Genomic DNA, 25,243 nt, shown 5'->3' on the forward strand with positions numbered 1-25,243 from the left:
TCCACTCGACCAAGTCTTCCGCATGTTGCGGCTCAACATGGCCAGCTGCCGAAAAAAAGGCCAAGCGTGTCCCATGGCCACATGCTGTTGAGGATGCACCGTCTCCACGACCAGCACTAGACACAGAGCCTGCTTGCCCTCTCTTATTGGCTTGTGACTGTCTGCCTCTCCTTCTTGGCCTTCCAGACATACTAATGGCCTGTAGCTGCACTAAGCTGGGATATATATATATATATATATATATATATATATATATGTACTGATACTGCAGCTAGCAAAATCAACTGCCTGCCTGTAGTATGAGAACACCACCAACCTTCTACAGGTAGCTCTAGCTGAACACTGTGAGGTGGACGCACCCCACTAACTTGTAGGTTTAGCTGAACACTGTGAGCAGGATGCACTGCACTAACTGTAAATAGGTAGCTGTATTTACTGTAACAAGACAAGCCTGCCTGTCAGTAAGAAGATAACAGAAACGGATCTAGCTGAACACTGTGAGCAGGACGCACCCCACTAGCTTGTAGGTTTAGCTGAACACTGTGAGGTGGACGCACCCCACTAACTTGTAGGTTTAGCTGAACACTGTGAGCAGGACGCACCCCACTAACTTGTAGGTTTAGCAGAACACTGTGAGCAGGACGCACTGCACTAACTGTAAATAGTCTAGCTGCCTGACTGTGGTACTAATAGGATCAAAAGAACACCAGCAATTTTCTTCAGGTAGCTGTATTTACTGTAACAAGACAAGCCTGCCTGTCAGTAAGAAGATAACAGAAACGGATCTAGCTGAACACTGTGAGCAGGACGCACCCCACTAGCTTGTAGGTTTAGCTGAACACTGTGAGGTGGACGCACCCCACTAACTTGTAGGTTTAGCTGAACACTGTGAGCAGGACGCACCCCACTAACTTGTAGGTTTAGCAGAACACTGTGAGCAGGACGCACTGCACTAACTGTAAATAGTCTAGCTGCCTGACTGTGGTACTAATAGGATCAAAAGAACACCAGCAATTTTCTTTAGGTAGCTGTATTTACTGTAACAAGACAAGCCTGCCTGTCAGTAAGAAGATAACAGAAACGGATCTAGCTGAACACTGTGAGCAGGACGCACCCCACTAGCTTGTAGGTTTAGCTGAACACTGTGAGGTGGACGCACCCCACTAACTTGTAGGTTTAGCTGAACACTGTGAGCAGGACGCACCCCACTAACTTGTAGGTTTAGCAGAACACTGTGAGCAGGACGCACTGCACTAACTGTAAATAGTCTAGCTGCCTGACTGTGGTACTAATAGGATCAAAAGAACACAAGCAATTTTCTTCAGGTAGCTGTATTTACTGTAACAAGACAAGCCTGCCTGTCAGTAAGAAGATAACAGAAACAGATCTAGCTGAACACTGTGAGCAGGACGCACCCCACTAACTTGTAGGTTTAGCAGAACACTGTGAGCAGGACGCTCTGCACTAAATGTAAATAGTCTAGCTGCCTGACTGTGGTACTAATAGGATCAAAAGAACACCAGTAATTTTCTTCAGGTAGCTTTATATACTGTAACAAGACAAGCCTGCCTGTCAGTAAGAAGAGAACAGGAATGGATCTAGCTGAACACTGTGAGCAGGACGCACTGCATTAAATGTAAATAGTCTAGCTGCCTGACTGTGGTACTAATAGGATCAAAAGAACACCAGTAATTTTCTTCAAAATACTGTAACAAGACAAGCCTGCCTGTCAGTAAGAAGATAACAGGAACGGATCTAGCTGAACACTGTGAGCAGGACGCACTGCACTAAATGTAAATAGTCTAGCTGCCTGACTGTGGTACTAATAGGATCAAAAGAACACCAGTAATTTTCTTCAAAATACTGTAACAAGACAAGCCTGCCTGTCAATCAGAAGATAACAGGAACGGATCTAGCTGAACACTGTGAGCAGGACGCACTGCACTAAATGTAAATAGTCTAGAAGATAACAGGAACGGATCTAGCTAAACTGAATACAGTGTGTATATATATATATATATATATGCAACACCTGGGATGCATAAATATAGACAATACACTTTAAGTGCAGCTAACTGATTGACTGTCCTGCCTAATCTAGCTAACTCAAATGAAATGACACTGTCTCTCTCTCTCTCTATTTCTCAGCACACCGGAACACACTGCACAGGGCCGCCGTGCAGGCGACCTTATATAGTGTGGGGCGTGTACTAAATCCCCTGAGCCATAATTGGCCAAAGCCTCCTTGGCTTTGGCCAATTACGGCTCTCTGTTAAGGCGGCGCTGTGATTGGCCAAGCATGCGGGTCATAGTGCATGCTTGGCCAATCATCAGCAAGCAATGCACTGCGATGCCGCAGTGAATTATGGGCCGTGACGCGCCACACGAATTTGGCGCGAACGGCCCATATCGTTCGCAATTCGACGAACGATCGAACAGCCGATGTTCGAGTCGAACATGGGTTCGACTCAAACACGAAGCTCATCCCTATTTCTCACTAGTCTCACTGTAGGAATTGCATCCTGGAGACAGATGTGCAGAGATATTTTCCACCTGTTTCAGAGACAACTTAGCCTGATGTAGCTGGAGAAGGAACCTCCTGTACTAATCTGTCTCCTTAACTTTTACTCCTTTTTAATAAAACTAACTATCTAGAGGATAAGACATAGAGTTTGCAGTTATTCCTGTTACAAGGAAATCGTTTTCACAAAGATCTTTATAGTGGATGTTTGCTTCAAAAAGAGAATCCCATGGAGATTACAAGAACAGTACTTTGTACACTGTTCGTATAAAAATTCTTCATGGGGATCACAGAGAGCAAGACCATCAATCTGAAATCTGGCATTTTTAGAAGGATTAGTATCTTGACAGCCTTGGACTGGCTCACCAGAGAGCCAAAAGATTTTACAGTGAACCTCATTAAATTCCTAATCATAATGCAGGAAAAGTTACACGATGGTACCACAACAGGACCAGATCTTTGGCCTGGCAATATTCTGTATAAATATGCACTTTTTTTGTCATCTCATCTGATGGGACTGAAGAGCTCATCTCTTTGTCACTCTCCTCCTATTGCGATGCTTCTTGCACTGAAGTATGATTGACTACTTGTGCTGCTTCTCCCTTCCCTGGTCTGAGCTCTGTTGTACAGCAAAATCAAAGGGCTGATACCAAATATTCAGGTATTTGCACTGCTTGCATTTAGAAACAATGCATAAGGATACATTGGAAAACCAAGGGAAATTACTTTGTATAATTTTATATCTGCCTAGAGTTCAGCTTTAACACACATTATTATTAAAATGGCCCTGTCAGGAACAGCATTTATAGTTACAATTCTGGCGGCTTATTTCTGAAAAGCTGCAGCTTCCTGTGTGCTGCAGGTACTCTACACTTCCAGGTGTGTGTATACCTGCTCCTCCCACTGCATGTAGTGGTTCCACCCATCAGCTCAGATGCCACTTTTGGACATATGAGACAACAGGAGGAACCACTGTGTGCAGTGGGGGAAACCGATATTAAGTCAACCTGCAATAGTAAAATACCTGGAGCGGTTGGAGAGCAGTGGAGTGGAGCCTTTTGTAGACATGGGCTGCCAAAAAGTTAAGTATAGATGATCTTCTTTACAAGGCTGCCTTTTTTATGTAACCCTGTGGTGATAGGGTCACTTGAGGTCATATTATTGATAGTACATTGTTTCCTGTGTTCGGCTCTCCGGGGACTCTTCTTCCTTATTGGCTGCTGTCAGTCACAGCCAGTGACCTAAAATAGAGAGAGGGGGCAGGGCAGAGCCATGGCTCTGTGTGTGAATGGACACGCAGGTCCGTGGCTCAGGAATGAGCCTTCATTGGGTGCCCCCAATGCAAGCTGCTTGCTCTGGGGGAGCTCCGCAAGAGGGAGGGGTCAGGAGCGTCGGCAAGGGACCCAAGAAGAGGAGGATTGCGGCTGCTCTGTGCAAAACTACTGTACAGAGCAGGTGAATATGACATGTTTGCTATTTGTTATTTTTCTTTAAAAGAAAGCCTTTGATATCACTTTAACCATTCCCCGCCCGGATTATAGCAAGATGACGCCAGTGGGAACCTCTCAACAATCCGGGTGGACGTCATATGATGGCCTTTCCAGATTACGCCTTGTGGCATGATCTGTCACTGACCATGTCCACCGGACACAGCCATTAACTGATCACTGTAACCAATCACAGCAATTACAATTGTAAACAATGGATGGCTTCCTTTCAAGCCATCCATTCTATACAATTGTGTTGCTAGCTGTGATTGGTCTGTGTGATCATATGGTACAGACTGGGCCAATCACAGCCCATCTGGACCATGTGATTAGCTCTGGCCAATCACAGCTAATCACAACAAAACAAACTGAATGAATTGATTTCATTCAGTAAAATGTTTGCATAGAGCAATGAAATCCATTGCTCTATGCAAACATAATGTGTAAAAAAAAAAAAATACTGAGCACTTCCCCAGAGTAGTACTATGGTAACATTATATTGCTCTAGTCAAAGTATGTTAAAAAAAAAAATCGCAAAAAAAAAGTAAAAGTTATTTTTTTTATTTTTTTCGTACTGGCAGTGTCCCTTATCACCGTCCCAACCATTGTATGATAATGCTGTACTGCACTGGTGACAGTATGTAATAATTAAAAAAAAAGTTTTAATTTCTTAATTTTCCAAACACTTATGACAAAAATGACAACTTCAAAAAAACTTGCCATGCCTCTTACTAAATACCTTGGATTGTCTACATTCCAAAAAGGGGTCATTTGGGGAATGTCTGTACTGTCCTGGCATTTTTTGGCTTTAAGAAATGAGATGGGCCGTCAAGTACATCAGGACTGATCAATTTTCAGATACGTACCATAGTTTGTGGACTGTATATCTTTCCTACAGATTAAATAATATACACTGATTTGTGTTATTTTCACCAAAGAAATGTAGCAGAACACATTTTGGCCTAAATTCAGCAAGAAAGATTATTTATTTGCAAAATGCTATAACAGAAACAAAGGAAAACTTGTTTTTTTTTTCCTTTCAAAATTTGGTGTTTTTTCATTTATTTAGCAAAAAATAAAAAAACCCAGTGGTGATTAAATACAACCAAAAGAAAGCTCTAGTTGTCTGAACAAAATGATAAAAATTGTGTTTGGGTACAGTGTTGCATGACCACGCAATTGTCATTCAAAGTGTGACAGCGATGAAAGCGGAAAATTGGCTTGGGCAGGAAGGGGGTAAAAGTGCCCGGAATTGAAGTGGTTAAATGAAATGAAGAAATAAAACTAGCATACCCTACACAATAGAATCCCCTTATTATGTAACCCTTTCCTACCTGAACACATTACCTTACTTACACTATGAGTATGAGCCCTTAATACTTTGCTCCTTTCTGGAACATAATGCTTATTTTTCATTACATATAAAGATATTTAAAAAGAAAACTGAACCATAATTAGATGTCCCACAAGTCAGTTTTAAGAGAACTGCCAACCCTCTGGCTATCCCCGTGTCTACACACCCAGGGCTGTTTACAAAATATTTTAGACACTAATGAATTTTCCTCAGAACATCATGGTTGCCTGGAGAGTTATGTAGGCCTGAAACTCTGCAGTACATTGGGAGGTCTGAACTACGCCAAGAGCAGTGTATTTCAAGGACAAAGAAGTCATACATTTCGCCAATTTTCCAGGCTTGGAAATGTTCTAAATTCACAGTCACGTCTTCCAGAGAGCAGCTTCCTTCCTCCATTATGTCATGGAATGTAGCAAGGCTCTCAGCCCAGTTCCAGAACCCTTCGTTACTATTGAACGGCACTCCCTCGGCACTTCCTAACTCAATTCATTACATTTTCCAGGAACTGTAAGAGCTCTCGAAGATGGTAACTAAACAAATGACATCACCATCATTACAGGAGCCGCAGACTGCATTGCATTAAGGAACCCTGTCATTCTGTTACAATGGAACATTGTAGTAAAGCATTGCTAAAGTTCTCTATTGTAATATTAAATGAAATAAAGTTACTGATTATTGATACTATTTATTTCCAGTATTTACAGCATATTATGCAGTGATTAATACTTTGCAGAATAGTTAGCAATTTACAGTCCTTACCAGTCATATACACATGCTCTAGAATTCGTTTAGGTGAAGGTCAGTCAACCAATCAGAGCACTGATTGCAGGAAAAAATTAGGAAAGCCGTAGGAAATCTACAAATCAAAAAAAGAGAACATTCACACCCCATGCAGTGTCCTTAGTGTTTGTATGTCTTTTTTTCCAGACACACATATCTAATCTAAGGTTTTGAGTTTACAAAGGTTAAGTAGATCCTGGAATACTAGAATAAAAAATTCTGTTGACACTGTATACTTACCCACATGTCTAGAGGAAAGCTACAAGCAGACCTATCTAACTAAGCTCTGTTGTGAAATTACTTTATAGCTTAGAGAGACTGTACAATCTTTTCAATGATTTTTAGATATACAGTACATACAAAAAAATCAGCTTGATGTTAAAAAAACATGTTAAATATATATAAAAAAAAGATGTTTATAGTAATACGTATACTGCAGTGATACTCCGTGGCTGCGCTTTATTGCTCTCTCTTAATGCAAGTCAGCGAGTCAGCTGACTTACTAAAAACCAATCACTCCTTGTGTGGCAAAAATCTTTCCTGGCGCCTCCATGGTAGCATACCAACAGTAGAGCTCTGCCTCAACTCCTCCCTCAGGACCAGTGAATAGCATAAAATAAAGACGTAGTCCCTCCACCAACATTCTCCTTTTTTTCCTCATACCTCTTGATCAGTGAAAAAGTAGCAGCATGTCCCTATCTCTGCCTCTGGCATTATACAACGGGTTCATCCTCTCCCATGCACAGTCCCTGTTCTTGGGCTACTAATAAGACTGGGAACCCCTTCTGTGGATCTTTTGGGGTTTTTCTTGCAGCGTTACCTCATAGGAACCCAGTCTGCCGATATCCAAACTAATGAATGCTGGTGGGTGTACAGGGGGATCAGCTTCCTTAGATTCCCTAGTTATGTTCATTTTCTCCTTTTCTTGCTCTCCTTTTCTTTCAGCTTCCAAAAAAAAAAAGTGAGTGTAGAGTAGATCTTTTTTTTCCCCATAAGTTTTTTTTAATGCTGCCCAGCGCAGCCTTTTTCTCCCTTATGGTAGTTCTCGGGGTTCACGGGCCTCCACCCGCATATCGGTAGTGTAGAATTGGGCCGCAAGCTACACGTTTTTCGGTCTGCCTGACGGTACACTTGGGCAACCCAGACGTCAGTGTGCATGTGCAGCCCTGAATGATTCAGGATGCTCCAGCATCTCTGCAGGAGTTGGGACCTCTGACGTGCCTAAAAGATCTGGCGGTCAGCAGCAGGAATTTAGTCTATGGAGGCCATCTTTGTCTTGGGAAACTGGTGCTGCAGGTTCTCCTGACCAGCTAACTTGCCAGAAGGGGGGCAGACGTGACAATTATCCTGCCCACCTTTTGGGATTTAAAAGTTTGGTTCCATTAGGGGTCAGGGCTACCAGTGATAGTCAGCCGTGCCCTGCAGGTCCCTTGTTGTCCAATTGGTACTTTGTATTGTTACATCACTCGGACCTGTTGTATTGTTTTGTTTTTTCCTTTTTCTTTAAAAGATTTCTAGACTTACTTTCTTACTCTATTATCTTGCAGCTGATCCTCCTGCCCATTTCAGTATGAGTCATTCATCACGTAACCCAACTGTGTCCAATAGGTATGGGACCATCTGTGCATGAGTATAAAACAAAAAGAGTGCGCCACTGACGAACAAACTATTTGTTTTATTCCTGTCCCCTCTAAGAGATCCAGGAAGTCTTCAAGACACCATGACAACTACAGTCCAGAGCTCAGGTCGCATTCATCATACCATAGGTCATCGGAAAGGTCTAGGTCACAGAGACATTATCACTCTCCCTATCCCCCAGCTCATTCATCAAGGAAAAAGTGCTGAGTGTGTGGCGCTGTACCACTTCCTTATAAATTAGTCTGTAAGGACTGTCTCAGGGACGATGTGGCAAACCGGGGACTGGAAAGTCAGCAGGTGATCGACCTACCTATACAGACCATAAAGGACTCCTTTTCGGAGTTGGCAGCTATAATCCCCGCTCAACCAGTTCCACAGGAGGCTCAAGTTCAGGATAAAGAGCCCAGTATCCTGGGGCCCACAGCTGTCAGCACTCCTCTGCCCTCAACGGGACATACAGCCAGAGGTTCACCACCAGAGGACCCTTCAGAGGATTTGGAACCCTCTGGTTTCAGTTTTTCTCTCGTGCAGCCCTTCATCCTAGCTGTAAAGAATGCAATTGCTTGGGAGGATCTGAAGGAACCACTGCAGAAAGCAAGAACATATTTTCCGTTTCTTAAGAGGAAGCAGATTGTCTTCCCTTTAATGAGGGAGATTAAAGAAATTATAAAAGATGAATGGAACAAGACGGATAGGAAGTCTTCCCTAGATTGTTTGAACAAGTTATATCCATTAGCAGATACAGATATACAGTCCGTGAACTCAATGCCTGTGGTAGATGCGGCAGTGGTGCACTTAGCAAAAAATGTATCTCTGCCTGTGGAAGACTCATTGTCATTCAAAAACCCCACGGATAGACAAATTGGCTTGGACCTTAAGAGAAGATACTTGGCCGCAGGAGCAGCTGTAAACCTGCCACTGCACCGACCTCTGTCTCTAATGCTATTAGGTCCTGGACAGAGAATGTTGAGACAGCTTTGTGCCAGGACATCCCCAAAGATGACATAATCAAAGCTCTGGAAGAGCTCAAATTGGTGGCTGATTTTGTGGGAGAAGCATTTACTGACACAATTCGTTGTTCCGCCAGATCGATGCTACATTCAGTTATGGCGAAACGGGCCTTATGGCTAAAGCCTTGGACATCCGACCTAGCATCAAAGCAAAACTGATGCAAGATCACATTTGATGGCAAATCATTATTCGGGGGAAAACTAGACAAAGCTATTTCCTGAGTGACAGGTGGCAAATCGGGCTTGCTTCCCCAGGGTAGGAAGGAAGGACAAGAATCTATTTATCAACGTTTCGACAGTCAATTTCCAGAGACTTCAGGCAGTCGCGACAATTCAAGGACAACAAAAGATCTTGGAGAGGCACTCAGGCATCCTTCTTAGGGGCAAGAAGAGATAAGACCCTCCCCACTCCCCAAGAGGGGACAAAATCTTTTTGACGCCAGGAGAGCTGAGACACTCCCGGTAGGGGCCCGGCTAAAGCATTTTTTTCTTATCTGGGCCATCAGATGGGTTCAGTCTATAATTCAATACGGTCACTTTTGGACCTTTTCTTGTCAACCTCCTCAGACTTCCTTCAGGAAAACAGAAACACCAGCCTCCCCGCATAAAGCGCTGGCCTTAAGCCAGTTTATAACGTCACTTCAACTCCAGAGGGCAGCGGTGCCTGTTCCCTCATCGGAATGATTCACAGGTTTTTATTCCACCCTGTTCCTAGTGCAGAAAAAAACAGGGGGTTAAAAGCCAGTGATTGATCTAAAAAGGCCCAACCAGTACATCCACCTCAAGAGCTTCAAGATTGAGTCACTACACACAATCATCCAAGGCATACAACCAGGGGATTGGTTAATATCAATAGATTTGCAGGATGCTTACCTGCATGTTCCTATCCTACCCTCCTTCCAAAGATACCTAAGATTCGCAGTGGGTCATGTTCACCTACAATTCCAAGCCCTGCTATTTGATCTGTGCACCTCTACCCGGGTTTTCACAAAGGTGTTAATCTCTGTCCAAGCCCCTCTGAGAGAGAAGGGGATAAGGATTTACCACTATCTGGACAATATTTTCCTGCTAGTAAGCAACCTGAACCAACTAATTGCCCACAGGGACATACTGCTGCAATCATTGTCGGAAATAGGATGGCTGATAAATCACAAGAAGAGCCAGCCAGCGCCAACACAGCACATGACTTATTTGGGGGTAATGTTCAATATGCATCAGGGCATAGTATCATTACCTCAACTGAAGATGAAGGTCATCATTCAAGGAATGTTCAAGGTCATGCAGAAATCTAACGGCTTCTCAGTGCCTGAGCCTCCTAGGCGCCATGTCCTCATGCATACCTCTAGTACCGTGGTCTCACTGGCATCTGAGATACTTTCAGTCCAGTTTCCTAGCGCAGTGGAGGAAACGAAAACTCTCTCAGACAATCCTGCTGACGGCAGTAATATGCAGGAGCCTGCACTGGTGGACAAATCTAGAGAATATCTCCAGGCCTCGTCACTTAGGTACCCACTCATGGACCATAATTACATCCGACACAAGTGGACAGGGGTGGGGAGCCCACTGCGAAGGGATCAGGATACAAAGAAGATGGTCTTTTCTCACCAGAGTCTTCCCACTCTGGGAATCCCCGCAGGTGGATCTATTTGCTACCCCAGAGAATGTCAGGCTCACAAGATTCTTCTCTCGCATTCCACATCCACAGGCAGAAGAGATGGATGCTCTATTATGCCCTTGGAAGTTCATGACGGCATATGCCTTCCTTCCTCACCCACTCATTGAAGTTTCTCCAGAGACTTCTAAGAGAACCAGTATTTCAAGTCTTACTGTACTGACCGAAGAGACCATGGTTCCCACTAGCCATGCACCTCAGTGAGTCCTACTATCAGGATTCCTTCTTTCTCTCAACTTCTGACACTGGGCAATCTAGCTCATCCAAATCCACAGAGGCTGGAACTTCGAGTATGGAGGTTGAAAGGCGGAGGTTTGAGTCTCTAGGTTGTTCCCAGGAGGTTATATCCACCCTTCTTAGAACCTGAAAGCCGACAACAAATGCCATGTATGCAAGGATCTGGGACAAGTTCTTATCATATGCTACTGGGAAGGATTTCGATCCAATCCTCCCTTCTACTTCTAATATATTGGGATTCCTCCAGGCCGGTCTCGATTTGGGGCTCTGAGGAAGAAGGCACTCCTTCGAAACATGTCAGCCAGTAGCGGTCCTGATGAGCTCCCCTCTGTCATCTGGGGACTGTTGGTTTCAAGGCTGATTGCCACAAATAGGTGGCTTTTACAAACAATATTTCTTTACAAGTTTGTGAGTCGTTTTTACCTTGTTTTTAATCAATATATGTAATTGGCATAATGCCCTAGGCTGGTGTGCCCTCTCTTTTTTCTATCCATTTGGGGCTCGGGCTGATCTCCCCTGGGGTTCAAGTGGTAGCAAATTCTGGGGCAACCAATACAAGATGGGCAGAGGGCCCTCTAGTTGTCATGTTTCTCAGAGGTGTGTTGAAGATCCGTCTGCCTAGGTGCTGTTTTCCTAAGTGGGATCTTCCCTTAATACTAGAAATTTTAACCAGTCATCCATTTGCACCCATAGAACAAGCCTCAATCTGGAATCCAACTCTAAAGATGGCATTCCTTTTGACCATTACCTCGGGCAGAAGAATTTCGGAACTCCATTACTTGGGGATAGGTGATGAGCATATCTCTTTCTTCCCGGACAGAGTAGAACTTCGCCCTCTCCAGGGGCTTACACCTAAGGTTACCACGCCAGGTCATCTGATGGAGCCTTGGGAATTGCCAGTTTTTACGGACTTAGAGGCAGATTCTTGTCATGAACTAGATATATCAAGAATCCTCAGGGCCTACTTGGAAGCTACTGAAAAGTTCAGGAACTCCGAGAGATTATTTATCGTCCCCTGGGGTAGAAACAGAGGGAAGGAAGCTCCAGCAGAACCTTGGCATCTTGGGTGGTCAAATTAATTCAGAAAGCTTAAAGGGCGAAAAACATGGAACCTCCATCTCAGGTGAATGCTCATTCAAGTAAATGAGTTTCAGCATCATGGGCAGCGAGAGTGAACATTTCCTTGGAAACGGTCTGCAGGGCCGCCACTTGGTCTTCTCGTCATATGTTTCTCAGGCACAACCGTATTGACCCAGGAGCTCTTACGATCGTAGAGTTTATAAGAAAAGCAGTTCATGCGGCTAAATCCTTATCTAATTAAAATTCTTTTGTTAGCATCAAAACCCACCCGTGTAAGCTAGTTATTTATCATTTGTTTGCTGCTATGGAGGCGCCAGGAAAATGAAAAATTGTATCATACTCACTGTAATTTTCCTTTGTTGAGGCGGAGCTCTATCATTGTTATGCTGCCATGGATAGGCACCAGGAAAATTACGGTAAGTATGATACAAGCTTCAGTTTTCCTCAGCAGTTGTTAACCACTTGCCACCCGTCCACTGTCAAATGACGGCTGGACGGTGCAGCTCTCGTTCTAGGTGGATATGACGGCCTCCCAGAATGACCACTCTTGCGAGCCCCCCCGGGGTGTGCAGCCCGGTGATCATCAGTGCCCTGATTACAATCAATTGCCCACCAGTGCCACCAATGATTGTCCACCAGTGCCAGCAATTAGTGCCTACCAGTGCCCACAATCGCCACCAATCTGTGGCCACAAGTGCCAGCAATCAGTGGTCATTAGTGATGCCAGTCAATGCTGGCTATCAGTTCTGCCCATCAATGCCCATCACTGCTGCCCATCAATGCTCATCACTGCTGCCCATCGATGCCACCCATCAATGCCTATCAGTGCCGCCTATCTGTGCCCACCAGTGCCGCCTATCTGTGCCCAGTGCCCATCTGTGCAGCCTATCAGTGCTCATCAGTGCCACCTATCGGTGCCCATAAGTGCAGCATATTCATGCCTCTTCATCAGTGCCACCTAATGAGTGCCCATAAGTGCTGCCTCATCAGTGCCCATAAGTGCATCCTATCAGTGCCCATCAGTGCTGCCTCATCAGCACCCATCAGTGAAGGAGAAAAATTACTTATTTACAAAATTTATTGACAGAAACTAAGAAAAACTTTTTTTTTCAAAATTTTTGGTCTTTTTTCTTTAGGAAAAAATAAAAAACCCAGGAGTGATTAAATACCACCAAAAGAAAGCTCTACTTGTGTGAAGAAAATTATAACAATTTCACATGGTTACAGTGTAGCATGCCCGCACAATTGTCATTCAAAGTCTGACAGCGCTGAAAGCTGAAAAATGGCCTGGGCAGGAAGGGGGTGTAAGTGCCCTGTATTGAGCTGGGTAAAGAGGAACTGCAGTTTGCTAACATAATTTGTAATACAAAGATCTTTGCCATTCTGAAGCTTCCCTCCAAACACTTTGCATATTAACAATTTTAACTGTGGGCAGCTAAAGCTGCTGCCTGTTCACCTGGATTTACACAGAGGCACACTTCCAGCTCTGCAGCTCTCATTGGCCCTCTTATGACTCATCCCCCTTCCTTCCTGGCAAACTCTCACGAGAGTTAGAGAGAGATCTGTGCATGATTTCATAAGCCTAGGTTTTTACCAGACAAGAAACAGGAAGTGGGTTGTATAAGGTATTTACTGGCAGAAAAAAATGGTTTAAGATCCAAAGTTAAAACTACAAGGACAGAAGATTCAATAGATGGAAAGTTGAAAAAATTACTGAAGGTCCGCTTTAAGCTTGGTGGTTAAATCAGGCTGTGTTACAGACGGAACTCTCTAGTGGTTGATCTGTAAATCAGCATACCCGATACAGTACATATTTGGAAAAGCAAGAGTTTATAAATGTAAAAATAATTACTTCAAGGCAAACATCGCTAAAATGTCTTCAAACATAGGCTCACATGAAATACATTATTCTTTCCCCTTAACATCATGCACTTTGGACAAGACTGTGAATCGTTTGTCAATCCAGAAATTGCTGACAAGTGATTTCTACTTTAAATTCTTATTTAGTCTTATTTTATTATGCTTACATTTGTTAAACCTCTGCTGCCCTCTAGCGAGATATAACATTTTATTTTCACTACATAGGTGCAAAAGACATCAATGATTTGCAATGGAAAGGAACAGCTGCAAAAAAAACAAAAACAACTATCGATTAAATAAAAGCTGCAGAAGTTTTAACTATTGTATGTTTAAAGAGAGCTAACAACTATTACGAAACACATGTAAAAATCACAGTAAAATCTGTCTTGGCTGTCATGCTCTGGAGTTGTCACAGGACACCTGCTTGATAGTCTGATATGCACCTTCACTTGCCCTAAGGGGCATTTAAACTTCAATCATTCACTGTTTCTTGTGTGAATTTCAGGTATACTGTGGCCCCGGGAAAAAGCAAAGCTTGTTGAACTCCATCAAAGAATGCTGCAGCCTTAGGTCGTATGGTAATTTTTTTACATGATACCTGTCCATATCTATCTATCTACAGTATCTATATACAGCTGTGCTGAAAAGTTTGGCAGAAATCATGAAAATTTGGCATTGATATTGAAATAATGATGGATAATACCAAAAAAACTGTCTTTTATTTAAGGATAGTGATCATACAAAGCCATTTATTATCAAATAGTTGTTTGGCTTCTTTTTAAATCATAATGATAACAGAAATCACAGCAATGGTTCTGAATAAAAGTTTCCATCCCCTGGAATGTTGTTTGGCCTTGGTACAAACAAGCGCTATGTTTGGAGAGGGGACAACAAGACAGTGACAAAAATACCATCTCCACTGTGAAGCATGGTGGTGGTTCACTGATGTTTTGGGAGTGTGTGAACTCTGAAGGCATGGGGAATCTTGTGCAAATGGATGGCAAGATGAATGCAGCATGTTATTAGAAAATACTGGCAGACAATTTGCATTCTTCTGCAGAAAAGCTAAGCCTGGGACACTATCCAACACGACAATGACCCTAAGCACAAGGCCAAGTTGACCCTCCAGTGGTTATAGCAGAAAAAGGTGAAGGTTCTAGAGTGGCCACCACAGTCTTCTGACCTTAACCTCCTCACGCCTAAGGGTAAAAAATGTATTAATGCCTAAGCACAATTTTGCGACTTTGACATGTGTTAGTAAAATCATACATATCATAACAAGTACTTTGTGCATCCAGGTGGATTATACCTTTTTTTCGGGACAAATTGGGCTTTCATTTGGTAGAAAACGGTTATGGATATCTCCTGATTTTTTTATTATCAAAGGAAAACTGGTCCAAAATAGTAAAAAATGTTTTTTTTTTTTAAATTTGGTTGTATATTTCTTGTTACTACCATAACCCGCCACCAAAGAATAACCCAAAATAAATTCTACTGCACCTGGTGATCACAGTGATACCACATATGTGTATGATAATTGTTGTTTGTAACCGTAGTACAGCCCAGAAACAATAGTACGCATTTTGCTCTTTTTTTTGTTTTGTTTTGTATTTTGTAGCTAAAATACACCGACACTAAATGACACTGATACTAATTTCAAATTACTGAAAGGTAGTAAATAAAAAAAAAACCTGCCCAAAATATACTGACTCTGACCTTTTAAACCCCGGTCTCTGTGCACAAAGGGAGATACATATACAGTACATGCAGCCCCACAGAAAAAAGCCCAGTGTAGTGGGGTTACATATGTGTGTTACATTGGCATCAAGGGGTTAATGTCATCAATCCACTCTAGGGAGATCTCAGACATGCGGTTCATTGAAGACGACCAAAGACTCTGCATGACCTGGAGGCATTTTGGCAAGACGAATGAACAGCTACAACATCTGCAAGAATTCAGGGCCTCATAGACAACTATTACAAAAGACTGCACACTGTCATTGATGCAAAAGGGGGCAATATACAGTATTAAGAACTAAGGGTATGTGGAGTTTTGAACAGGGGTCATTTCATTTGTTTACTTGTGGCCATGTTTTGTTTTATGATTGTGCCATTCTGTAATGACCTACAGTTCAATATGAATCCCATAAGAACTAAATGTGTTTTGCCTGCTTACTCATGTTTTCTTTAAAAAATGGTACATGCTGTATATTACCAATTCTCCAAGGGCATGCAAACTTTTTAACACAATTGTTTATATACAGTGGATATAAAAAGTCTACACACCCCTATTAAAATGTCAGGTTTCTGTGATGTAAAAAAACGAGACAAAGATAAATCATTTCAGAACTTTGTCCACCTTCAATGTGACCTATAAACTGTACAACTCAATTGAAAAACAAACTGAAATCTTTTGGGGGGGGTGGAAGTAAAAATAAAAAAATAAAATTAAGCAATCACATTAAATTTAAGCAATCACATTCAAACTCATGTTAAATAGGAGTCAGTACACACCTGCCATCATTTAAAGTGCCTCTGATTAACCCCAAATAAAATTCAGCTGTTCCGGTACGTCATTCCTGACATTTTCTTAGTCGCATCCTACAGCAAAAGTCATGGTCCACAGGGAGCTTCTAAAGCATCAGAGGGATCTCATTGTTAAAAGGTATCAGTCAAGAGAAGGGTACAAAAGAATTTCCAAGGCATTAGATATACCATGGAACACAGTGAAGACAGTCATAATCAAGTGGAGAAAACATGGCACAAAAGAGACATTACCAAGAACTGGACGTCCCTCCAAAATTGATGAAAAGATTTGAAAAAAAATGGCCACGGAGGCTGCCAAGAGGCCTACAGCAACATTAAAGGAGCTGCAGGAATAACTGGCAAGTACTGGCTGTGTGGTACATGTGACAACAATCTACCATATTCTTAATATGTCTGGGCTATGGGGTAGAGTGGCAAGCGGGAAGCCTTTTCTTACAAAGAAAAACATCCAAGCCCGGCTAAATTTTGCAAATCTGAAATCTCCCAAAAGCATGTGAGAAAATGTGTTATGGTCTGATGAAACCAAGGTTGAACTTTTTGGCCATAATTCCAAAACATATGTTTGGTACAAAAATAACACTGCAAATCACCAGAAGAACACCATACCCACAGTGAAGCATGGTGGTGGAAGCATCATGCTTTGGGGCTGTTTTTCTTAACCTGGAACAGGGGCCTTAGTCAAGGTAGAGGAAATTATGAACGGTTCCAAATACCAGTCAATATTGGCACAAAAGCTTCAGGCTTCTGCTAGAAAGCTGAACATGAAGAGGAATGTCATCTTTCAGCATGACAATGACCCAAAGCATACATCCAAATCAACAAAGGAATGGCTTCACCAGAAGAAGATTAAAGTTTTGTAATGGCCCAGCCAGAGCCCAGACCTGAATCTGATTAAAAAATCTGTGGGGTAATCTGAAGAGGGCTGTGCACAGGCAATGCCCCCGCAATATGACAGATTTGGAGTATTTTTGCAAAGAAGAGTGGGCTAACATTGCCAAGTTAAGATGTGCCATGCAGACTCATACCATAAAAGACTGAGTGCTGTAATAAAGTCAAAAGGTGCTTCAGCAAAGTAATAGTTTAAGGGTGTGCACACTTATAGAACCATATTATTTTAGTTTTACTTCCCTCCACATAAACAATTTCACAGTTTGTTGTTCAACTGAGTTGTAGAGTTTATAGGTCACATTAAAAGGTGGACAAAAGTTCTGAAATGATTTATCTTTGTCTCATTTTTTTTACATCACAGAAACCTGACATTTTAACAGGGGTGTATAGACTTTTTACATCCAGTGTATGTATATATATATATATATATATATATATATATATAACTACACTTAGAGGCGCCTCCCCCCCCTTGTTTCTTTTAAATATATGCCGTTAACTGCTCTTGCGGAGCAGAGGAGTGTCCCGGCCTTGTTTACCAAATGGATGGAAGAATCTAGAGAGACCATACACTGGATGGTGGGTCGCTGAATGCCTTTGTCACCTGGTCGCATTAGCCCGGAACTGCAGTGTTGTAGCTTAGCTCCCCGTCGCAGTGCAGCCCTCCCCTGGTACCCATTAGATAACCCAGGCATGGCCACTCAGAACAGCCACTAGGCAACAGCAGAGGGTGGGCCGGCATTCAGTGTAGCTGCGAGCCTGTGGGCGCCATCCTCTCGGTATCCCCAGTTCTTGTGGCACTCGGCCTCATATTATTATCGGTGTTGTTGTCCCGACGGAGTCCCGGGCAAATGCGACCCAACCCACCAGCCAGCACCAATTGAACCTCCAGCAGCCAGCAATAACAGACCCCTCCCTCAACTGTTGATCCCTCTCAGCAACAATTGATCCCCCAGCAAAAATAGACCCCCCCCCAGAAACAATGAACCCCCCTGCAACCCCCCCCCCCCCAAGTAACAATAGATCAACCCCAGCAATGATAGACCCCTATCATCAAAAATAGATCTCCCCCGCTAGCCAGCATTAATAGACCCTCCAGCAGACAGTAACAATAGACCCCTCCCTCAACAATAGATCTTTTCCAGTAACAATAGACCTCCCCTGCATTAATAGATCCCCCCACTGCAACAATAGAATCTCCAGCCCACCCCACCACCCCTTGTCATTACACACATTCAGTATGAGAGGTGCCAAGTTCCCGCTGAAAAAAAGCCATATAATATATATATATATATATATATATATATATATATATATATATATATATATATATAATTTTTTTATTATTATAGTATGTCTTTGGCTATTGTTTTGTATGTTACATTTAACAGTAAAAGTCTGATAACCATAATAATCAGAACATGCCTTCACTGCAGCAATAGATTGTGATTGCAATGTAGATAAGAAAAGCTTTCCAGTGTTAAATAATGATAAAATTCCCACTGTCCCTTGCAGTTCATCTTTTTCACTTGGTTGATGTATTATCCCAATCTAATAGTTACCAGAATCTTCATCCTCCAAACGGCTATGAATCTGAGCCTGGAAATATGAAGGTTAGTCTGTTCCCTAGTTCAACCACCAAGTGTTTTGACTTGTTACCTACAGCTGATCATTAAAAGCCAAGACAAAGCAGCCATTTAAATAATATCATTTTTATTAAATGTAAAGAAATCAACATCTGCATTGACATAATATATATTAAAAGAAGGCACTAGTCAGGGCTTATTTCACATTCCCCTTCTACATGTTCTGTTTGTGATTTACATCACCTCCTTCACAAGCAGCCTATCCTGTAGCTGCAAAATATATACATATGAGATAGTCTTTATAAATTCCTCTGATCTGGATTTACACATATACAAAAACATTACTTACAGCTTGTATAAATATTTTCTCTCTCTTTCAACATGTCGTCTAGGCAGTTTAAATATACAATACACTGCAAATGCCTGCAGTACAAATATAGCATATAGTTTTTATTTTAGGTATATACATGTATGACAGCAATCAAAGAACTACAAGCCTCAGCATGCCTTGGCAGACAAAGAATGCTGGGATGTGTAGTTGAATAAGCTGCCTGTTGGCCAGTTTTAATAGAGGAGAATAATAGAAGCTGCGGGGTACAACAATCTCCTCCATCATAAAGGTCTGTTGTGAGCGCTGCTCAGCCTTTTAGCTGACATTTCCTCAGGTACCACTAACAGTGCCTGTGTCTTTCCAGGACAAGGGGGAAATTATTTGAGAACTCCACCTTGCATAAATGGATTTGGCAATTCTTCCAATAAAAGAAAAATGATATAATAATTAAAAGTAGGTCAAACTGCAATATGAAGAATTTTGTTTGGAGTTCTCTTTTAACCTCCTCCCATTTCCAGTCTGCATAATAATGTTCCTCAGCCTGGACATATGTTAATAAAGTTCTTCCCTTTGAGAGCCACCAGCCAACACATTGCATAGCTGGTGGCTCTGTGTCTCAGCTGCCACTGACTGCTTCAGTCCTCTGTGAGATTCAAGAACCATTTTTAGTTGTTTCAGTTCATATGATTACGATGTCAGCTATGACCTAACTGATTGCTTGCAGGCTTGAGGATTAATTGATTAAATAAGTCTTCAGTCTGCTGATGGCACTGCTGATACCACTGCAGCCTGGTGGTCTTGATCTGTTGATCTATTTGTTTAATACTGCAATTGTCAAACGCAATTACAGTATTAAAAATAATAACTTAATTAAAAAATAGAAAAACATAAAAATATATATTTTTTTAATTTTTGTGCATTTCTCAGCCTATAATAAAAAAAAACAGAGAAAGGTTTCTATTAAAACAGTGTACCAAATAAAAGCCTCATATGTCCTTAAGAAAATATAAAAATGTATGTATGCAAATTAGTCAGATTTATTGTCAAGTTAATCAATGCAGGCTGATGCTGCTAAATTTGACATGGGCATGTCCTCTGGTCATGATGATATTTTTGTAGCATTTCACTAATTAATAACCCCATGCTGTGGCCTGCAATCCAGAATACATGCATTGTTAATGTGGTGCTTAAAGAAATGTTCAGGGAACACAGTCTACTTTTTTTAACAGCATCTTAAAGAAGAACTTGCAGTATGTGCTTTGTGTACAAGTTTCAGTGCAGGTTAGAGAATGAAAGGAAGAATCTGGCTGGCTACTATGGGCAACACAGACAGTTCTGTTTTCCTTTAGTCCCCCCTCCCCATTCCCCACACTCGGTATTTACTTGCATTAGCAATGCTCTTGTACAATGAGCCATGCGGAGTACATACACTGTAAAGTATAGTATTGCATACAAGCTTAGCTCATTCTTTCCACAATCCAATTTTAGGTCAGCACATACCCATCTTTTAAACACAGTGCTCAATGGTTTGCAGGTCCTGAGAGGTAACACAGACAACATTTCGCAAACATGACCTTTCCTATGTCCTGGTTGTGGTGACACTATAGTCACTGTTTCCAATTCTTTCTTGCCACCTCCATACCATCCAAACACACACAGCCTGACTTTTGGCTTAGCATTAGCAGAACATATTTCTGCAGGGAAGGCTTGAATCTGATGTCTTGGCCAGATGCCAAGCAGATTTGCAGAGCAGCTTCAGTGACGTGCGACTTCAGTAGTTGGGAGGATTTGTTTTATATGCCACAGAGATCATGTCATTAATAGCTTTGATCTCTGCTTGGTCTATATTCACAGTATTTCAATGTCCCACTTCTGTGTCAGGGCATTTTCCTGGGCTCTGTTTACTATCAGGAAGTTCTGATCGTAGTAATTTCCACCTAAACAGATGCAAAGAAATGAAATTAGCATAGAAATGCTGACATGTTGGTGCAAACATGCAGAGTTTAAGATCAGCTCAATAGAAACATTATATTTTACGGTACAGGAGTATTAGCCATTTGAATGAAGAGACTCTGGATTCTTATATGTCTCAATAATCCAATTGGTTAGATCTCCTCACAGAAGTTAGGGAGATGACAACATGTAAATCATCCTTAAAACAACCGTGCAAATGTAAGCTGGATTTCTGTTTTAATGTGACATGGAAAAACTTCATCAATATATCTGTATAAGCTGTCATGTGCCATTCATAAACCACAGATCTTTGGCTCTAACAATTCCCAGATTTTTAATAATGTACTGTAAATGCCATCTATGAACTATTATATCCCTGTCATTTATTCCTTGTATGGTTACGCAAGAAATATGTTAGACAATGAAGATGGGATTCTGTTGTGCTAATAAACTTTTGCCACATATGCCCAGACCGACACAAATCGTGAAATGCAGTGAGGTGTGTTAAAAAAAAGAACGTAAGAATGTGTACTTATGTTACTTATAGCAACCAATCAAATTACTGTGCCAGTTTTTCAGGTAGAAAAAAAAAAAACACCAACTGACCGGGTGCTAGGATCAACCAGACAGCTCTTTCTCTGCTAGTTCTGTAAATTACCCTTGTCAATGCAGAAAATCTGAATCTAAGATGGAGCTGGGGGGATATCTATATTTGCCCAGGGGCTTCTGAGCTGTTTTATGTGTAGGTATAAGACATGGAATGTAATACACAAATACACCTTAGATTGTAAGCTCCTTCAGGGCAGGGACTGATGTGAATGTATAATATATGTATGTAAAGGGCTGCTTAAATTGATGGCGCTATATAGGTACCTGTAGTAATAATAATAGTATTATCAGTTTTTTTCAGTCAATCACTATTTCTTCTTCTCATGCAATCACTGTAATGTACAATTTTTGTTACCAATAGGCTTGCTATATGTTAGCAGTAGGCTTAGGGATTTGACATATAGAATATTACAAATGGCAGAGTTGGATGTACATACTTGCACTGTCCTACTTTTCAGTATCCAAACAGCTCGACAAAGCATAGGTTGTAACATGAATCAGTGGTGGGGTTGGGACTTTTGTCTTTACAGTCGGGATCCACCCCAATGCCTGAACCGGCAGCTGGATCAGCCTGTCAGCAAGCCTCTGGTAGACTGTGCCAGCTGCTCCCCCACCCCCTGCACAGCCCAGCTCTCCAGTAAGTGCTGGAGGGGCAAAGCAGAGAGCTGGTGACTGACAGACTGAGAACCAAGTGATCAGCAGTCTTTGATCTCTCAGTTCAAAGTCGGACGGATGCTGCTTCCACCTAGGTGAGTATAAATGAGAACCAAGATCTGTCAGTAAGGGACAGTTCACATCATATGCAGTCCAGTGCATTTTTTTCTGCATCAAAAATGCATGGATAGTAGATTATATGGCTTATAGCTGCACAATTCTGGATAAAATGAGAATCAGGACTTTTTTTGCTTAGAATAAAGATCTCTCACGATTCTCAACGTTTTACTGTTTAGTTTTCTTTTAATTCATTGAAGTGTATTTTTTCCCAATACAGTGTGAAAATATTGCAATGCCATTTTATTCTCTAAAAATATATACATAATGTTTGGGGGTTCTGAGTAATTTTCTAGCAAAACATACTGATTTTAACTTGTAAGCAACAAGTGTAAGAAAAAGGTTTACTCTCTAAAGCAGAGTTCCACTCGTTTTTCAGTTTATTAAAAGTCTGCAGCTACAAAAAGTGTAGCTGCTGACTTTGAATAAACTGACACTCACCTGTCCCACGGTCCAGCGATGCCGCCACCCGAAGCCTCGCTCCTCTCCCCCTCCTCTCCGCGGAGCTTTCATTGCAAGTGTGGGCACCCAGCTGTGACAGCTTGGGGCTTCACAGCTGAGTCACGCTGCTCTCTTCAAGTGGCCAGGCAATCTTCTGGGACCTGTGACGTGTCCCAGAAGATTGCAGAGAGGGAGGAGCCGCCTAGGTGGAGAGGAGGAGTCGCCTTGGCTGCGAGACGACAGAAGCAGGAAGTGGGACAGGAAGTTGCCTGTCAAAAACAGCTTCCCACTCCCCCCCCCCCCCCAAAAAAAATGACATGCCAAATGTGGCATGTAAGGGGGTGAGGAGTACTTAAAGGGGAAGTTCCACTTTTTGGTGGAACTCCGCTTTAGAAGAGAATTACAGCCAAAGCTCTTTTGGCTGCACTTCTCCTATGGATCATAGGAGTGCCGTTCGTTTTGCACTCCTGTGACACGTTTTCAGCAAAGAGCGGGCTGAAGTCCGCTCTCTGCTGGTGTCACAGTCGGTCCAGGCTCAGCGTTATCATGACTATGGAGTCGGGATCCACCCAGATCCCAGGATTGAAACCTGGCTCAGCTTCTCAGTGAGACGCTGAGAGCCTGAGCCGGCTGCTCCCACCCCCTTCACAGCCCAGTGCTTCAGTGAGTGATGAGGGGGCAAAGCAGAGAGCTGTGACTAACAGTCACCAGCTCTCTGTTCGGGAAGCTGTGAGAACCGAGTGATCGGCGATGTTCGATCGCTTGGTTGTCAGTTTTAGAGGTGTCAGGGGACAGGGGGGTTAAATCGAGATCGCAATTTTTTTTTTTTAACGATTAATCATACAGCTCTAGTTCATACCAGTGCAGTCAGTTCCAGTGTGTTCCAGTTCCAGAGTATGTTGCATTTTTTCTGCACTGAACTGTACTGGAAAGCAATAAAACACACCGGAACGCACCAAAAATGCACTGGAACACACATGTCCTTATATAAGGTTAAGAAAAAAGAAGGGGGAAAAATGCACTGGACCCCATCAAAAACGCATTGAAATGCATCAAAAATTTGTCAAAAATGCACATGCACAAAAGCATCCGTAACGCACCCGGACTGCGTTTCTATGATGTGAACTGGCCCTAATACCAATAAATCCTGAATACTTGGTCATGCTTGTGGTATCTCGTTCAGCAAAAATCTGACAACAAGCAATCACCAATTGCTTTGTAGTCATTCTAATGCCCTGTACACACGATCAGACATTCCGACAACAAAATCCATCAGATTTTTTCCGATGGATGTTGGCTCAAAGTTGTCTTGCATACACACGGTCACACAAATTTGGTCGGAAATTCCGAACGTCAAGAACGCGGTGACGTACAACACGTACGACGAGCCGAAAAAAATGAAGTTCAATAGCCAGTGCGGCTCTTCTGCTTGATTCTGAGCATGCCTGGCACTTTGTGCGTCGGAATTGTCTACACACGATCGGAATTTACGCAAACGGATTTTGTTGTCGGAAAATTTTAGATCCAGCTCTCAAATTTTATGTGTCGGAAATTCTGATGGAAAAAGTCTGATGGAGCCTACACACGGTCAGAATTTCTGACAACAAGCTCCGATCGCACATTTTCCGTTGGAAAGTCCGATTGTGTGTACAGGGCATAAGCCAACTGCTTAAGATTCCTAATGGGCATAAGTTGTGTATATGTGGCACAAGTATACATATCCTACCTTTGACATCTAGGACAAGGTCATCACTTATATATGAGGAGATTATCCCATCCTTGTTGATTTTCCATTTTTGTCGGGTTTTGCCATGTTCTGCCCAAAGTGACACTTTTGATTCAGGGATGTTTTTGCCTCCGATAATGTCTAAGCATAAATCATTTGCCTGAAATCAAATACATACAAGTAAATTAAGTTAGGCATTTAATTGTACCTTTGCCCAGACTACAGACATAAAAGTGTTTACATATTATTAACAAGGAGTATAAAACAAGTCATTTACTAGTATCTGTGGCTAAACATACCACTACTCCCTAGGCCAGTGATGGCGAACCTTGGCACCCCAGATGTTTTGGAACTACATTTCCCATGATGCTCATCTACACTGCAGAGTACAGGAGCATCATGGGAAATGTAGTTCCAAAACATCTGGGGTGCCAAGGTTTTCCATCACTGCCCTAGGCAGAGGGACTTAGCAGAGCACCGGGCAATCAATGCACCTGTAGTTTAATAATTACTTCTTCCAGCCCTATAATGGAAGGTTCATACTTCTGTACAGACCTTGGACTGAGGGTAAGTAATGCAAGAACCTGTGCACTGCACCTGTGATCACGGTTGCAGGACTGATAGCAAAAATGTAATAAATGCTCATTTTTTATTTTATCATTGTGAATGCATTTATTAAATTTCTCCAAAAGGTGGACTTTTACAGATGCTCAAACGTCACAATAAAGACTGTACTGTGAGATCTCTGTCAG

General features: G+C 42.2%; 1 protein-coding gene across 1 annotated transcript in view; it reads right to left on the reverse strand.

Moving 5' to 3' along the window:
* Nucleotides 1–18,770: 18,770 nt before the first annotated feature.
* The window catches only part of CRYBG3 (crystallin beta-gamma domain containing 3), a 300,493-nt gene continuing 294,020 nt past the window's right edge, over nt 18,771–25,243 (reverse strand). The window contains exons 21-22 of the mRNA XM_073616985.1: nt 24,492–24,651; nt 18,771–20,928 (exon numbers count right to left, since the gene is read on the reverse strand). Coding sequence (XP_073473086.1) covers nt 20,840–20,928; nt 24,492–24,651 — 249 coding nt within the window. The 3' untranslated portion in view covers nt 18,771–20,839. The remainder of the gene's footprint in view (nt 20,929–24,491; nt 24,652–25,243) is intronic.

The sequence above is a fragment of the Aquarana catesbeiana genome, linkage group LG02 (assembly GCF_042186555.1).
Source record: "Aquarana catesbeiana isolate 2022-GZ linkage group LG02, ASM4218655v1, whole genome shotgun sequence".
NCBI classification, from domain to species: domain Eukaryota; kingdom Metazoa; phylum Chordata; class Amphibia; order Anura; family Ranidae; genus Aquarana; species Aquarana catesbeiana.